The 18297-nt window shown below is 42.6% G+C and overlaps 1 protein-coding gene across 2 annotated transcripts; it reads right to left on the reverse strand.

The window, feature by feature from the left end:
- Positions 1-825: 825 nt before the first annotated feature.
- Positions 826-17345, reverse strand: LOC106585365 (leucine zipper putative tumor suppressor 1). Of its 2 annotated transcripts, none has more exons than XM_014171476.3 (5): positions 17032-17345; positions 7678-8150; positions 3733-4542; positions 3312-3506; positions 826-3099 (listed from the first exon to the last, which is right to left on the reverse strand). In XM_014171476.3, exons 2-5 carry the CDS (start codon positions 8026-8028, stop codon positions 2554-2556), a joined length of 1902 nt encoding a protein of 633 aa, XP_014026951.3. In that variant the 5' UTR covers positions 8029-8150; positions 17032-17345; the 3' UTR covers positions 826-2553. The 2 variants fall into 2 exon arrangements, with proteins under 2 accessions (XP_014026951.3, XP_045562972.2); XM_045707016.2 differs by lacking the exon at positions 17032-17345 and adding an exon at positions 9290-9557.
- Positions 17346-18297: the final 952 nt, after the last annotated feature.

Below are 18297 nucleotides of genomic sequence, written 5' to 3' on the forward strand. Positions count from 1 at the left end.
AAGTGGGAGACACGGCGTTCAGAAAGCTAGCGGGCCGGGGCTAATGTAAGTCACTCTGGATAAGAGTGTTTGCTAAATTACTAATTGTAAACATGTAAATGTACAACATTTGGTGAATCCAGATTGTTATGATATTCAGTCCATTTTCCACTTCCACACCCCGCCCCTAGATGTCATCAGCAACCAGGTCACATGCTGAGTTCTGCCAGCAAGTTAAAATGATACATGAGATGATTGATCACACACAACATTGCCTTTAAATTTCAATCACACTGTAACACTAAACTTCCGCGATACCGATTAAATAGAGCCCACAAACGTCAATGAACAAACGGATTGGTCTGGACGACTAGAGTCAAGACTGAGGTAGCCCTGGACCTGGTCAATTTCACTTGGTTATTATACATCTGCAAAACAGCTAGTTGTTCTATGGCCAGTGCCTTTCTTTTGTATGTTGCACATGTGCCTCTGCCTGCTAATTTATTCAAACCTCTTTGTGCTTGAATGTTGAGCCATCAGAATGGGTAAGCTGGGTTAGGCACCATTATCATACTATCTCCTGTGCTTAACAGCTGTCCAATTACTGACACAGGCTGGACTGCCTCTATAGGTCTGAGAAAACCTATGTTCCCTTTTCTAACCTTTATGGTGTCATGTTGGGAAAATGGATTGAAAAACATCCATGTGATAGCAGAAGATGCCAGAAGGGCAATGCAAACACAAAAGGCTGGGATTAAACAATACGAGGAAGAGAACATGTTAAATATATCAAGTAGCCAAATCATTTTACAGTGATAGAGATGTTATGAAAAACCACACTGTTGATTTTGTAGTGTACGTATACATCATTTATTGTCAGATTTTAAAAACATGTCTCTGTGTATGTATCATAAATATACCAATAGATACAGTACACGTTAGACATTCTCAGATGGTATTTGTTTTCAAGTGATCAGCTCCAAAGCGAAGTTTTACATCTTTGAGATATCATTACCAGTGAGACATTTTCAGTGTAGTGTGGGATGCACTTTGACAATCATGTTCTAGCCCCTCTTAAAATGGAAGTGCATCAATATACACTCTTTATCATCTCAGTTTAAGTAGTTCCTTTCAACACTAATCACTACAACTTTTGTGTCCTTTATATCAATAAATAATATGAATGATAATTCACAAAATATACAGTACATCCAGTGCTTTGACACGTAAAGGAAGACGTGGCTACAGTTTATGCTTAACATAAAGAGCAGGTGACTGCCAACAAAAACAAAGACTTTGTGAAGCGAGAGGCTGCACGCCTCCGCATTTGTTGCCATGCAGCTACTGTATTATGTTGCAGGAGAGATATGTGAACTCCCATACACTTGTGCAGATGACAGTATCTGTGTTGGTGCTGACGAGGGCAGCCTCTTGCCTCATTCTCTCTGCAATATCTCTGGCCACAGTGGTGATTGTGATCAAAAAGGTTAAATAAAAACACATCATATTGCTGTGTCTCAGTGGTTGTTGTGGAGACTTACAACATCTTATGTAGGACTTGACACATGCAGAAAGAATGCCCCAATTCACTACAATGCTGGGAAACTTCTCAAGAGGAATAACCATTTCATAGGCTTTCTAGGCTACTGTCAATTGAACATTATGAGGTGGTTTCATTATGGGGTGGTTTCCTGGACACATTAAGCCTAGTCCTGGACTAAAAAGCAGGCTCAATGGAGAATGTTCATCTAAAAATATTTTAAAATCTGTTTCCGGGAAACCACACTTATAGATAACATAAGCCTTCCCTGTGGCTCAGTTGGTAGAGCATGGTGTTTGCAACGCCAGCATGGTGTGTGCAAAGCCAGGGTTGTGGGTTCGATTCCCACAGGGGACAAAAAAAAATGCATTGGATGAAATGGATGCATTCACTACTGTAAGTCGCTCTGGATAAGAGCAACTGCTAAATGACTAAAATGTAAAAAAAATAACAAACTTAAAGGGCCATCTGGAGTTGCTACATCAACATTTGGACTAAATTCATGATATAGCCATTGTATGTTAAATAATATAACTCATAAATGCTTAAAGAGCTTAGTTCAACTCTCTTACCTCATCAGAACCTAAAATGTTTGTATACAAAGCCAATGTAAACAAACACTGTATAGCTTCAAAACACAGTTAAATCTAAAATTTTGATCTCATGGATGATCAGTCATTGCATCCATAGCTCTGTCTATGAATTTTAGTGTAGTTTTAGTTCTCAAGCCCCATCCCATCAGCTGTTTTGTTATTTGTTATTGTTTGAACTGTGTGCCCTTTAAAGCCTGCTTTACACAGTCACAGAGAATTAAGGATTTTTATCAAAAAATATCCAAACCTGTCCGCAATTCTATCATATCCTGCAGCAGTATGTTAGCCAACTTGATTATCACTAAAATGCAACACTAAAAGGCAGCAATAGCTCATCTGTGTTTTGGCCAGATATAACAAATTATGTGTTTCATATGACTGTTTAATAACCCTGTTAGAACATTTGAGCATCGTTATTACTATTCTCTGTGGGTTTCTCCCTCACATTTCTGTGGCGATAACATCCTCATAGTGTAACCCTGAGCTGTGGATGTCCATGTCAAACTCCGGTCGACTCTCCAGCTCTGCTGTGAGCTCCTGCAGGATCCTCTTCAGGTCTTGGTTCTTCTTGTGCATCTGCAGATAGTTGAGCTGAAGCTGCTTCTGGTACTTGATGACTCTGTCCTTCTCCCTGTTCCACGTCTGTCTCTCATGCTCAAAGCTGTTCGACAGCCTCTCCTGAGTCTCTCTCTCTTCCCTGAGCTCCACTTTCAGTTTCCTCACCTCTCTCTGGAGGGAGTCAGTGCTCATGCTCCCTCCAGTGCCCCCACTCTGGTCTGACCTCTCCTGGGCCTGGTCTGACCTCTCCTGGGCCTGGTCTGACCTCTCCTGGGCCTGGGCCTCCAGTTTGGCCTTTTGCTGCTGCCTCTGTTCTTTTGCCAGGGCCAGGTCCTTTTTCATTTCATTGATGTCTGTCTCCAGTTTGTCCACCTTTGCTCTTAGTAGATCAGCCTCGTTCTTCTTGCGCTGGAGCTCATTTTGGCATACCTGTGGTGGAATATATGAATTGTGTCATTATCAAATGCACTTTGCTATTGAACATGGAGGTCAAGTAGATAATGGCCTAGGTTTAACATTGTCACTCACTCTTAAATGCAATTTACATTGGCTAGTGTAGCGGCTGAAAATTAGTAAAGAAATCTACTCTGTTTGCATATCATACTTCCTCTGATTTTCTTTTAAGAAAAGAGAAGTAGTACCTCGACATCCACACTGCGAGAGCATATCTTTTCCTCTTGCAATTTGTTCTGCTTTTCCAGTGCCTCCATTTTGGACCGGGCCTCCTTCAGCGAGGCCTTGAGGCTGATGATGTCCTTCAGCCTGTGAGTGACACAAGCCTGGGAGTCCCTGAGTTGCTGCTTCAGCAGCGAGATCTCCCCAGCCTTTTGGCAGACCTAATAATACATGGAAAGAGTAAAAACTGTGTTGAACTAGTGGTTGCTTTTGTCCAAGACATTTTTGAAATGTCATAGACCGTGGCGTTCAGTAGCTATAACTCGTTTTTCCTAGTGACCTGACCAGAAAATACATTGAGCCCTAGTCACAGACTACAATTAGCCCTGAGTCTTTCATGGTATGACCATATGGTCAAAACTCCTGGCTCAACTGCTGGCCACTTACCTCCCACTGGGTCTCCTCTAAGGTGGGGTCTAGTTGGTTCTTCTCCATCTCAAACGACATCAGTTTGACCTCTATCAGGTCCTTCTCCTGGGTCATCTGGACCAGCTCGTCCTGGAGCCTCTGGTTGTCCTGCTGCAGCTGGCTGACCTTCAGCTGCAAGGCCTGGTGGTTCTTCACGGCCCTCTGGGAGACCTGCCTGAGCTTGGTGGAGCACCTCTGCTTCAGGCCCTCCATCTCCTCAACACAATACCTCTGCTTCTCCTCAAACAGCTGGCACGTGTCCACCTCTTTCTCCTCAAAGCTCACCTGTAGCTCCTGCAGCTCTGTCTCACTTTCCAGCAGCCTCTGCTCCAGCAGCTCAATTATGGACTCATCTGTGGAGATGGGTGAGCGATTACAGCCCCCCATCTCCTCCAAGAGAGGGCTAGGCTGCTGAGGTGAGGGGAGGGAGACGGTGTCCCTGTTAGCCTTCGCTGCCCCTCCATTGCTTAGAGCTGTGACCCTGGCACTGGCACTTATGCCATTCCCGTTGGACCATGTAGAGAGGGGGGGCTGCTGGGGATGGGTCATGGCATGGGCTGAGCCTCCTGCACACTGAGTCAATGGGCCTGTGGAAGCACTGTGGCTCCCACTGGTGCTGTGAGTAGGCAGGCTGGACATTGAATCCTGCCCAGAGTCTGAGAGGGAGTCTCTGGTCCTCTCTGGGGGACTAAGGAGATGGGTGAGGTTGTTGTGAATCTCTGTGGAAGAGGTGCTCTTGGGGATGACTGGCTTGAAGGCTGTGGGCCGGATCAAAGCCTTGTCCATATTCTAGAGGTAGAGGAAGGAGATGGAACAAATGAAGTCGATCAGATAACATGTTGGTTTGGAGAACCAATGGAGATGATCATGTAAGCAAATAATACTGCCAATGACTAATCCATCATTTAGTGCTGGGGGAACAGATTATATCCACCCAGAAATGTGAGATTTGTACATGTAAACATGCAATGTATGAATATACAGAATACATGAAACTGTCATGAAAGATATGTAACAAGATATTTCTGTCTGTGCTGTCTAGAAACACCACTAGTTATACCCAACCTCCTCCTCCACCTTGTTGTACTGTCTGAGAAAATATGAAAAGCCCTACTTTGTGATAATACCTTAGAGTCGATTGGTGCGTCAATTTAAGTAACATAATTTAAAAAATCCCCATAACATAGAGATATCTGTTTTTTGGCATTGGATGCATCTCAATCCACTGCATCCGCCTATGTCGCACTTCTGCATCTGTGGTGAAAGGTGACAGAGCTAGAGCAGTGTTTGTCAGACCAAGAGACATCCCGAAAATCGGTCTTCTCACAAAAACGTCTGTAGCGTAGGAACGGTTTGACCTACACAACTATTATGACCACTCCATGGAAAGAGGAGACTCTCACAAACATGATTGTCACAGGACTCATCTGAAGGTAACCGGTACCGGTTTTAAAAATGAATGGAGGTATGAAGGTAGTTTTGTGCCTACCCCAAAAAAGGGTTAAATATGTGTAAAAAAATACAAACAATATTATCTGATCTTTCTTCTATCTCCTAGATATAGGACAGACACATTTCAAAACCTGGTTTCTTATGATTTATTTTTGGACTGTTTATGTGTTTATGACAATTTATGAATGTGTTATACAATGTGTTTCTCTGGGCTATAATAGTAAAGGCCAAATTCAATATTTAATTAAAATACATTTATACCTAAAGGGGTCCTAAAATCGAAATCAAGTAGCTAAATGATCCATAGTATAACCACCTTAAAACAATTCCATATGTCAGCTTAGAACCCTTAGATTTACAGGTGTTAATAATGTGTGGCACTGTTAAGTGTGAGAGGTAAGCTTGTGGACTCCTGTCCAGCCATAAAGGCCCGGGCATGAAGCGCTTTGAGAGACTAGTCAAGTATCATATCACCTCCACCCTACCTGATACCCTAGACCCACTCCAATTTGTTTACCACCCCAATAGGTCCACTGACGATGCAATCACCTTCACACTGCACACTGCCCTATCCCATCTGGACAAGAGGAATACCTATGTAAGAATGCTGTTCATTGACTACAGCTCAGCATTTAATACCATAGTACTCTCCAAACTCATCATTAAGCTCGTGACCCTGGGTCTCAACCCCGCCCTGTGCAACTGGGTCCTGGACTTTCTGACGGGCCGCCCCCAGGTGGTGAGGGTTGGAAACAAGATCTCCACCCCGTTGATCCTCTACACTGGGGCCCCACAAGGGTGCGTTCTCAGCCCTCTCCTGTACTCCCTGTTCACCCATGACTGTGTGGCCATGAATGCTTCCAACTCAATCATCAAGTTTGCAGACGACACTACAGCAGTAGGCTTGATTACCAACAACGACGAGACGGCCTACAGGGTGGAGGTGAGGGCCCTCAGAGTGTGGGGTCAGGAAAATAACCTCTCACGCAACATCAAAAAAACAAAAGGAGATGATCGTGGACTTCAGGAAACAGCAGAGGGAGCACCCCCCCATCCACATCGACGGGACAGTAGTGCAGAAGGTGGAAAGTTTTAAGTTCCTCGGCGTACACTTCACGAACAAACTGAAATGGTCCACCCACACAGACAGTGTGGCACCTCTTCAACCTCAGGAGGCTGAAGAAATTTGGTTTGTCACCTAAAACCCTCACAAACCTTTACAGATGCACAATCAAGAGCATCCTGTTGGGCTATATCACCGCCTGGTATGGCAACTGCACCGCCCTCAACCGCAACGCTCTCCAGAGGGTAGTGTGGACTGCACAATGCTTCACCGGGGGCAAACTACCTGCCCTCCAGGACACCTATAGCACCCGATGTCACAGGAAGGCCAAACAGATCATCAAGCTCAACAACCACCCGAGCCACTGCCTGTTCATCCCACTATCATCCAGAAGGCAAGGTCAGTACAGGTGCATCAAAGCTGGGAACGAGAGACTGAAAAACAGCTTCTATCTCAAGGCCATCAGACTGTTAAACAGCCATCACTGTTTAACCAACATACAGACTCAAATCTCTGGCCACTTTAATAAATGGACCTAATAAAGGTATAACTAGTCAGTTTATATAACGCCACTTTAGTAATGTTAACAAATCCTGCATTACTCATCTCATATGTATATACTGTATTCTATACCATCTACTGCATCTTGCCTATGCCGCACGGCCATCGCTCATCCATATATTTATATGTACATATTCTTATTCATCCCTTTACAGTTGTGTGTATAAGGTAGTTGTTGTGAATTTGTTAGATTACTTGTTAGATATTACTGCATTGTCGGAACTAGAAGCACAAGCATTTTGGAACACTCGCATTAACATTTGGTAACCATGTGTATATGACCAATAAAATGTGATTTGATTTATTCAGAGAGCAGTGTTTGCATAAGAACATCACTGATGACATCTTACAAAATATCAAGGCATTGCAATATTTACTGTGATTTTCTTTAATAAAATATAGCCTACCCATTCATTCTTGAAGAATATAACTTATAATGCCTTCATGAGCGCACAATCATAAGGTTATATAAGGTTATTTTACTCAATTGCTTGTTTTTGCTGTCATTTTAACAAATACGGTATAGTTTCAAAATGTTTACAATTATTATTTCAATCTCTTGGACTGTCAGTCCTTTCACCTAGCTATGTCTATGGCTTTGAGTGTGGTTACGTGCTGCTGCAGTTAGGCTGAAAAAACTAACTCAGAATTGTGGCTTTAGTTATCAACCTTGGAGATGATTCAAAAAAGACTGGACAACACAAGGCTTGGTGCTTCAACAGAGGAAATGTGGTTGTTTGCTACAGTACCTACTGTGCTTGTCTGATCTTGTGTTTGAAGTTGTCTTACTGGTTATTAATTACACAACACAGGCATATTCAAAATGATGTTGAGCAAGTCAGTCTCACCTTCTCCAGTTTCCCAGACATAGGCAGCAGTTTAGGTGTCACTCTACTGTCTGGTTCCATATCAGTAGAATGTCCCTCTCCTACACGGTCTTCTGTTGGGACGCCTCTGTGGTGAGTCATCCGCGACTTCTGGCTCACCTTTAAGTAAAATAAGTCCTCACTCCTGCCTGCCTGAGAGATGCCTTTAGTGGTGTGGTTGGAAGACCCCTGAGCAAAGCTGTGCTTCAGTAGGCCATCCAGGCTCCGGCCTGTTTTCCGGGGATGGCCTGCCTTCTTTAGTTTGTACTCCGTGGCCTGACAGTGCTTGCTGTGGAGACTGGGACCTGAGATGAAGCTGCTGACACTTCCCATGGTCTCTGGGCATAGGTGAGGGCAGAATAGATGTCCTGGCAGCTTTAACGTATGCTGTTGAAGAGGTACTTGGAGTGGGTGTTATACTCTTGACCCAAGGGCAGTATTGTCAATGTTTCCATCTGCAGGGAAGACATTTCGATTTCAGATGTTTTGTTATTATTGTATTTTGTGAATGTAATTTTGTTCTATAAAGGCATTTATTTTCTGCAACAACCATACTGTAGACCGGCGGTAGGCCACGCTGTTCCTGGAGTGCCACTGAGCTAATTAATCAGTTCAATGATTGCCTAAATTTAACACAACTGGTCTTCCAGGTCGGTTAAATCAAAAACATGAAGTACCTGTGGCCCTCCAGGACCAGGGTGGCCTACCCCTGCTGTAGACGTACCCTCTCTTCCTCACCCCTGCCCTGGGAGATACAAGGTCCCAGATGTTGCCAACCATGATCTATAATCCTCTAGGGAACAGACCTATAGTGTATTTTCAGTTCACACTAGTTACTAATAAGTAGAGGTCTCTGAAGTGAATGGTATTGCCTTTGGGCTCCCCAACCACCTGGTGTCCTTTCTTTAAGCATAATGTCCACAGGAACAAAAGCATGGTTTCAAAGGGCCAACTATAATAGTCCCATTAAGTAGTACGTAGCTGACGGCTAATCTGTTGAAAATCATTATTTCCACAGTGTGGCTGGCCTGAAAGACATGCATAGCTGTCACTGTTAATGCTCTTCATGATTAGAGCATTGTGCAAAGTGCAGTTGTTTTGATTGAATAAGGAGCGTTAGTTTTGCACTGTTTGTCTCTCAGGAGGAGATGAAAAGATTGACAAAACATGCACCTCTTTTGCTCATCTTATGTTTTCATAGAAAATGAAATAATAGCTATGTGGACAAGGAGTAGAATCACAATGGACAAAAGAGAATACAGCCACTTGGCCACTATCCAATACAGCATGTAAGAAAAAAACTGATCTTTAGCTTCATTCAGGATGAGGATACATTCTACATGACTATAATGTTTGGTATGGTTCCCTTACAATGCACAAATAATAGCTAATAATTATTTAGATTTATACCTGTTCAAGTACAGAACAAATGCCAGATGCCACATGTAAACAATCTTTGACATCGTTTTTCTCCCCTCCCCCTGTTGTCTGTCTGGTTGATGTATCTCAACTAATTCTCTCACAATCCCTGTCAAATTCTACAATTCACCACCAGAATTGATCACAAGACTAGAAAATATTCACATTGACTTACTGCCACGGAAAAGCATCCATCTAGCAGACTAACGCTGTGCAATCCGCCCAGTCCTGGAAATACCACGTAGCTGTGTTTGTGTGTCTGAGTGTGTGTGTCTGAATGAACCAATCATGCAGTGAACACATCACCACGCCAAGAGGGTACCATTCTGAGGGGGTGGGTCTTCCTTTACTGACATGTAAATTCAGGAAGGCAGGAGATGGGACCTTGGAAGCCCCCCCAGGGGATGGGGTGTACAACATGTGCTCCTTTTACACCGGCACACGCCGCTCAAGTGATTAACTCCTTTCCTCACAATGGATTCTTTACACTCCCAAACTCCCTGTGCCCCTTTTCTCCGTCAACTGACTGTGTAATTACCTCCCCTCCCCTCTCTGTTCCTCCCCTCCCCTCTCTGTTCCTCCCCTCCCCTCTCTGTTCCTCCCCTCCCTTCTCTGTTCCTCCCCTCCCCTCTCTGTTCCTCCCCTCCCCTCTCTGTTCCTCCCCTCCCCTCTCTGTTCCTCCCCTCCCCTCTCTGTTCCTCCCCTCTCTGTTCCTCCCTTCTCTGTTCCTCCCCTCCCTTCTCTGTTTCTCCCCTCCCTTCTCTGTTTCTCCCCTCCCCTCTCTGTTTCTCCCCTCCCCTCTCTGTTCCTCCCCTCCCCTCTCTGTTCCTCCCCTCCCCTCTCTGTTCCTCCCCTCCCCTCTCTGTTCCTCCCCTCCCCTCTCTGTTCCTCCCCTCTCTGTTCCTCCCCTCTCTGTTCCTCCCCTCTCTGTTCCTCCCCTCTCTGTTCCTCCCCTCTCTGTTCCTCCCCTCTCTTCTCTGTTCCTCCCCTCTCTTCTCTGTTTCTCCCCTCTCTTCTCTGTTTCTCCCCTCTCTTCTCTGTTTCTCCCCTCCCCTCTCTGTTTCTCCCCTCCCCTCTCTGTTTCTCCCCTCCCCTCTCTGTTTCTCCCCTCCCCTCTCTGTTCCTCCCACACTGCCCTGCACCCACTCTGAACAAACACCTCTCTGGCTGAAGAGAAAGAACCCCTCTCTTTCTTTTTCTTCTGAAGTGTGCCAGTCTTTGTGTGGACTCTTGTCTGGTAATTGATGTACTCCTATTAAACAGAAAACACCATATTTGAGTGTAAAATACATAGCTACACTTTAGAATAAAGGGCAAATGGTGCAGTAGTAGTCAGTGGTGAAAAAGTACCCAATTGTCATACTTGAGTAAAAGTAAAGATACCTTAATAGAAAATGACTCAAGTAAAAGTGAAAGTCACCCAGGAAAATACTACTTGAGTAAAAGTCAAATAAAAGTATTTGGTTTTAAGTATACTTAAGTATCAAACGTAAATGTAATTGCTAAAATATACTTCAGTTTTAAAAGTATAAGTAATTTCTAATTCCTTATATTCAGCAAACCAGACGGCACGGTTTTCGTGTTTTTTAAATTTAAGAATAGCCAGGGGCTATCTCCAACACTCAGACATCATTTACAAATTAAGCATTTGTGTTTAGTGACGACCAGATCAGAGGCAGTGGGGATGACCAGGGATGTTCTCTTGATAAGTGCGTGAATTGGAGTATTTTCCTATCCTGCTAAGTACTTTTGGATGTCAGGGAAAATGTATAAAAAGTACATTATTTTCAATACTTTACACCACTGGTGCTGCTGCTGAGGGCTTTAAGCAGCTTTGAGTTACATTCAGTGCTGCTATATCAGTTTAAGCTCGGCCACATTCTCAGCCTCTGTAGAAGTAAGCCCTTGTTTTAGACAAGCAGCCTAAATTGTTTCCACCTTTTAACATAAAAACCTTAATTGATCAACTTTTCCATGATAGGATGTTGATCAGAGGAATATATTGCACAATGTTCACAGATGGACCATTATTGATTTAAGGATATGCAGTCCAAGTGCTCTGCATTAGCAGTAGGGCAATATTTCCTTAAATCTGTGGTTTATTGCACTCATTTTGTCTGTCTCCACTAAACCTATCAGAGAGTCTTCTTGTATTTAGGAAAATGTTGTAATTTCATCAAGATTAGGCCTACATCATCGAAATGTGTATATATATTATAAACATCCCTTTGACCCTCAGGACTTCTAGGATCACCATGATTAAGGTTTTCAGTCACTGGAGAAGGATTGGGGTGGGTGGGGGTTTTGTGGCGACACTGAGAGTGGGGTGTGAAGGGAGTGATCTCTTTGAGTGAGTGTGTGTAGTGGGAAGAAGGGTTGCTGCTGGTTCCCCCAAGCCCCAGCTGACCTGCCTGACACAAAGCCTTGCCACACAGAGGACCAGCTGGCACTCAGACAGCCACAGTGACACACGTAGCCAATCCATTACCTCATAGAGGCTAGAGCAGGGTCATAAAGTACAGGATTTATACCTCAAATCAAATCTAATTTTATTTGTCACATGGGCTGAATACAACAGGTTTAGACCTTACCGTGAAATGCTTACTTACAAGCCCTTAAAAAACAATGAAGTTCAAGAAACAGAGTTAAGAAAATATTTACTAAATAAACTAAAGTAAAAAATAAAAAGCAACACAATAAAATAACAATAACGAGGCTATATACAGGGGTACCAAGCTGTTTAAAGGCATAGCCAACTTAGTGTATGTAAACTTCTGACCCACTGGAATTGTGATGCAGTGAATTATAAGTTAAATAATCTGTCTGTAAACAATTATTGGAAAAATGACTTGTGTCATGCACAAAGTAGATGTCCTAACCGACTTGCCAAAGCTATAGTTTGTTAACAAGACATTTGTGGAGTGGTTGAAAAACGAGCTTTAATGACTTCAACCTAAGTGTATGTAAACTTCTGACTTCAACTGTATTTTGGTTATTAATAACTAATATAATGTATTAAAAACATCAGTCTGACTTGCTGTCCCCTCGTGGCACGTAGACTGTGAATAGGGAGAGGAGACAAGATGATCAACATTTTTAGCCTTAGGTCCTCCCAGTCATGACACAGCCATTATTCCAGGCTCACATAAAGGGTGTGTGTGTGTGAGCCATCGAAAAGGGTAGTACATGGCAGCAAAAGCATTTCCAGTGTGTGATGAGGTGAATAATTGAAGATGAAGGACCCGTCTCTCTCTCTGTGTAGCCTGTCAAGGATCCCCCTGACATCGCTTGACATCGTCAGGGGTGGCAGGTAGCCTAGTGGTTAGAGCATTTGGCCAGTAACCAAAAGGTTGCTGGATTGAATCCCCAGGGTGAAAATCTGTTGTTCTGCCCCTGAACAAGGCAGTTAACCCACTGTTCCCCGGTAGACTGTCATTGTAAATAAGAATTTGTTCTTAACTGACTTGCCTCATTAGATATAAAAAATTATCTGTTATTCATTGTGTAGAAAGTATGAGTAATCTTCTTTAAAATTAGACTGTACTGAGAATGATGTGGGAGGCAGAGACAAGCATCTATCTTTCACTGTCCCTCGTTTTCCCCTGCTATCAGTCCATCCAGGCTCTGCATGCACTAGTGTGATGTCTCCTCCTTAGAGCATACAATGGGATCTAATTGGACGATCCACTTAGTACATTACTGAGGAGGCTGTGAGTAAATGACCCCTTAGCGCTGAAGAGTGTATCGCACATACTTACTGCCACTGAGGGAAGAGTGAGTGTCTGTGTGTGTGTGACATCAATCAAAATGTCAACTTTATGTTTGAATATGAGGTTGCATGATTTAGCTGCCGGTGGGTATTTTGTAGGCTACCCTAAGTGTCTTTCAATAAATCATTTTGAGTAGTTGAGGAAAGGGCTTTGTGTGGATGGGGGTCAAGGTTAAATGAGTGTTGTGATGAAGTGAACATACACTATACTCATTAATACAGCATTATTGCTTTTCATTGAGACAAGAACAGCCAGGCCCATTTGAATGGAGACCTATCTCTGAAATTAGAATGCTTGCCTGAAGCGATTCGACACTCTGAAATTAGACATTAGGCTGACAAACAATCAACTTCTAGAGAGGAGGATGTCCATTCTATCCATTGTATTTCTGGGCTGCCTGCTATTTACATTGTGAAAAGCATTTGCATAAGCCTAGCAGCTGGGCTCCAAGCAAGGATAAACGTGTCTTTAATTGAGTCCAAATGGTACCCTTTACCCTTTAATGACCATGCCGCAAAATGACAAGTGCTAAAGGCTTAATGTTTTTTTATATACATTTCCTTATTGAGCCACGTTATCCACATTCTACATCAATGATTGTTCTCTGATGGCTGAACACTTAATGTTACTGGAAGTGCCTGGAATCTATCCAAAAATCGTTTTAGAGAGTTGTGTGTGTTGTCCGTTAGATGCTACAGACCAGTAGCTTTTCCGTAATCATGAAATATTTACTTAGGCTTTTATCTCTGAGTTGGTCTAAAAATGAAATGACAGTGAAAATGTATGGCAGCAAATATTATTATTTTTAGAATTTGCATCATGCCCATTGTCCATGGCCAATTTGATCTTAAATCTTGTTTTTGATTCGTTTTTTTTCGACTAACCTGCATCTAAAACTGAAACTGCAGTGACCCGTTCCACTTGCAACAGAAAACAAAAAAGGGAGTAGGATTTTAAAGTATCTCTAGGACTATCCTCTTTCAATAATGTAGAACCACAGACTGAAAGCTTGTGGACCCAAAAAAAGATGAGGCCCTTTTTAAGACAAGTGACAGGAGTGCCTACTGAGATGCATTAGAGGAGGAGTACATTTAACTCCAAACTTTGAAGAGCATTGGCCATGCTAGGTAGAAAGTTCTATTTTGTTGGTGATGGTTTTACACTGGCTTAAACTCAAAGTCTTGAATCAAGGGGCTGAATACCCTGTGACAGAGCTGTTAGGTCTGAAGTAGAGCCAGGCCTCTTATCTGGACCAGCCATTAGTTACACAGAAGCCGTGGTTACACCTTGCGTTAACAGGTGGTTGTCCTCATCTGATTAAGATGATCCGATCATAATCTGATTGGGATTTGTTGCATCTACACGACTTAAAATGTGTCTGTTATCTGCCCACTGCGTCCGCATTGTGACCAGATTCCCTGGTCCCTCCCTGTATGCAAATTATTCCAACCTGTCTTAGACCTCTTGGTATGAAAACAAGCTGTATAAATCAACAGAAAATAGCACACTTGTATAGTCAATAGTTTTATACTCTCATCATTACAGCCTACTTTTGTTATCAAACTATTTAAGACTGGGTGTAGACAGTCCCGATAATCTTGACCTGTCCACAGCCATACAAATAAATATTCAGAGAATCTCTTCGATCCCTAAAAAAAGTTACCACACAAATGAGCTGAGTATCTGGATGTGTTAACAAAATACAATTATTAGACAATATAAATAAAAATTACACTTAGGCCCTAATGCACACAGTAAAAACAAAAACAGGTTAATTAATTTACAGAGTAGACTACAAAGTGCATGGCGCAATGCATTATCCAAACCGATCTGGACAGGGTTGTTCTTTATGCATGAATGTTTACATACATTATCTTTATATAATTGTAATATTGTATTGTAAATAAGCTTTAGTATACTGTAGGTCTAAACAATTCCAAAGCATAAAAAGTGATATGCTGGGAGAACAATCATGGTTTAGTTTCCTCCAAATCATTCATCAATGATAATTCGCTATGATAATTCGATAATTCGGAACCTCAAAATGATAAACACTGGTGTAGCATGAAGGCCACGAGCTTTGGGGGCCAACTCTCCCCCCCAGAGGTTGGACTCCTCAGACAGCATATTAAGAAGTCATAAGGTATGATTTTTTTTCTGGACACTTCTATAACATGCCATTGTCACGCCCTGACCCCGAGGTATTTTGGTCAAGGTGTGTCATGTTGGGTATTTTTCCTTGGTTTGTTTTCTATGTTTGCGTTATAGCCTTGTGTTAGCTCTATGTGGGTTATTTATATGTTGGGTTCTGTCGATTCCCAATCAGAGACAGCTGTCGCTAGTTGTCTCTGATTGGGATCACATTTAAGTTCCTCTTTCCCCCACGCTGTTTGTGGGGTGTTGTCTCTTTGTGTTTGAGCAAGTTAACGTATCGGCCTTGTCTTGGTTTTGTGTACGTGTTTATTTCAGTGTAAAGAATAAACATGTGTTCGCTCCCAGCTGCGTTTTGGTCCGCTTCCTCATCACCCGACGTCGATCGTTACAGCCATTCACATCCAAAATACATATTTGCTTAAAAAAGTGAAGTTGTCCTTTAAAAGGTCCAATCCAGCCATTTGTATACCAACATCAAATAATTTCTGGGTAACAATTAAGTACCTTACTGTGATTCTTTTAATTCAAATGGCTTCTTTAAACAAAAATTGTTTCTTAGCAAATAGCAATTTCTCAAGCAATAATTTTTTTTAGGACTGTGGGGCGGGGGAAAGCTGTTTTTGGCAGAGTGGTTTGATATTCTTATTGGCCAAAACCCCATCCCACCAAAACATGCTGAAATTTCAGGAGGACTTTTCAAACAGCTCTTACACTAAAATGGAATGATCACTATTCACAATTTCACAGTATGGAATTGTATTTAAAATACAGGTAAATCATAGTTTTACTGCACTGGGCCTTTAACTAGTGTTTAAGGTTAACATTGGCTGTTTGTGCAGCTGACATTTGAGGACTTAATGTACTTTATGTTCAGATTTTTAAAGGAAATAAATGTATGCATATTTGGGTGTGGGGAATCAATGTTGTGTTCTCATTCACTGTGCTAAAACTATAGCAATAGCATCCCTACATTAGCATCGCTGAATCAAGCCTTATATACACATGCTGTATTTGGGTATCTGGGCCAGTTATTTTGAGAGCTTCATTAGCAGGTTTTAATGGTTAGTCTGAAGAGACTGCAGATGGAATATAAGAAAAGACAGTTATGTGCTGCATTCCAAAGCCTGTCATCTCCAGTTTCTCTACACCCACATGTCTTCCTGTATCCATTTTTATTCCCAGCATAAAGCTGCACGACAATGCATGGCTGAACGTGTCTGTGCAGGTGCCCTGTTTATCCAATATCTAATCTTGTCACCAGACCCTGTATTTAAACCTGGCTGCAGGTTTCAACACATAATGTTCCCAGATGTCACAATGGTTTGACGTTTTGGCAGCGTACACTAATCTCCTTGTTTGATGTACACTGGTGTGGTAGGTTGTCTGTTAGGAGAATAAGGATCTATTTCTGTGTCATGAATTGTGTCTAATGAATACGTGATTTGATTTATTGTTATTATTATTATTGTCTTGCGTTTTCCAGATAGAAATACAGTTTATAAATTTAGTACAGCAACACAGATGCCCCCTGCTGTAAACTGTCATTTTCTGTTTCTTCTATTCACTATCAAAAGCTGTAGTATGTAACATTTTATTGCTCCATATTATATTGATAGTTATAGTTTCAACAACAGAACTTGATAGTGTTTAGAGGCAGTAGAAAGCTGACACCTCAGTCAGGATCAAGGTGCATGTACTCCAGAGAGTTGTTCTTTAGAAAACAAGCTAAACACCTGCACAAAAGGATCAACTTTTCCACTCTTTAATTGTTAAAATACATGTTCTTCTTCAACCATAGACTGCTAAACATCTCCTCTGCTTACAGCAAAGAATTGCCGAATCAGAACACAACCAAATGCTCGACTTCTTTCCAGTGCCTTTCCATTATTTCCTAGCATGTTTGCCCTGGGCTAGTCAATATGATCTACTTGTAGCCCATCACATCCAGTTTAGCAGCCATAACATGTTGAGCCTGAGCCGTGAGAGGACCTACCTCCATTACTGAGTGCTGTGCTGCTTTCCTGGGTCTGACTCTTTCCTGTAGAGGATGGCTAGAGCTGGTGAAGTGGGACACACAGGCGCAATGTTTCCTTTGGTGTTTATGTTTCTTTGTCCTCTCAGCCCGTATTCGTCTCTCCGTACTGTGTGTTCACTTCATCCCATCGACCAGGAAGTGAACACTGTCATCCTCCTACAGAAACGCACTATTTTGCTTTCTCCCTCTTTTTCCTTCTCCTTTACCTTGTTTTCTCCCACTCTCTTCGCTACCACTCACTCCCCCTCTTTCTTGCTCCCTCCTCCTTTCTTTTCCACTCACTCTCCTTTCATCCTATCTCTGGAGCGGTATTTCTCCCACGCCTCTCTCTCTCTCTCTCTCTCTCTCTCTCTCTCTCTCCTCTCTCTCTCTCTCTCTCTCTCTCTCTCTCTCTCTCTCTCTCTCTCTCTCTCTCTCTCTCTCTCTCTCTCTCTCTCTCTCTCTCTCTCTCTCTCTCTCTCTCTCTCTCTCTCTCTCTCTCTCTCTCTCTCAGCCTAGAGGTTCTGTTATTCTATACAAACATATCAGCCCATTGTTCTTGTTGGATGGGCCCACTGTTCTTGGTGGATGCCTCCACACTCTTCTAAAGCTATTCCTAAGCACAGTGTGCATGTAATTCTACCCACAGTGCCTTCAAAATGTCCAATCTCTGTTGTATTACTTGATGTTTATAATACAGAGGAGCAGGCAAATCTATCATGAGTTAATAAAAACTTAGTACGTAACAGCCTACACAATGTCTCTACTCATTATACAGTTTGTGAGTATTAGGTAGACTTGTGTGATGAAAACAGGGTTGGTTATATATGAAAGATAAATTCTGACAATGCTCTGGAGCTGATGCTTTGACTCATCCTATGTGTGTCCTGGTCTTAGCACTCAGTGTTCAACTCCTGAGGATTATACCTGCTTCACTGTGTCTCCCTGGTCTTAATGCTCAGTGTTCAGCTCCTGAGGATTATACCTGCTTCACTGTGTCTCCCTGGTCTTAACGCTCAGTGTTCAGCTCCTGAGGATTATACCTGCTTCACTGTGTCTCCCTGGTCTTAATGCTCAGTGTTCAGCTCCTGAGGATTATACCTGCTTCACTGTGTCTCCCTGGTCTTAATGCTCAGTGTTCAGCTCCTGAGGATTAAACCTGCTTCACTGTGTCTCCCTGGTTTTACCACTCAGTGTTCAGCTCCTGAGGATTATACCTGCTTCACTGTGTCTTAATGCTCAGTG

This window comes from Salmo salar, chromosome 24 (genome assembly GCF_965601325.2).
Source record: "Salmo salar chromosome 24, fSalSal1, whole genome shotgun sequence".
NCBI classification, from domain to species: domain Eukaryota; kingdom Metazoa; phylum Chordata; class Actinopteri; order Salmoniformes; family Salmonidae; genus Salmo; species Salmo salar.

Coding starts and splice junctions, on each gene's coding strand:
- LOC106585365 (XM_014171476.3), bottom strand. CDS start 8,028: ATGGGAAGTGTCAGCAGCTTCATCTCAGGTCCCAGTCTCCACAGCAAG. Junction 4,543..7,677: donor TGTCTGGGAAACTGGAGAAG/GTGAGACTGACT, acceptor CTCTACCTCTAG/AATATGGACAAGGCTTTGAT. Junction 3,100..3,311: donor CTCGCAGTGTGGATGTCGAG/GTACTACTTCTC, acceptor ATTCCACCACAG/GTATGCCAAAATGAGCTCCA.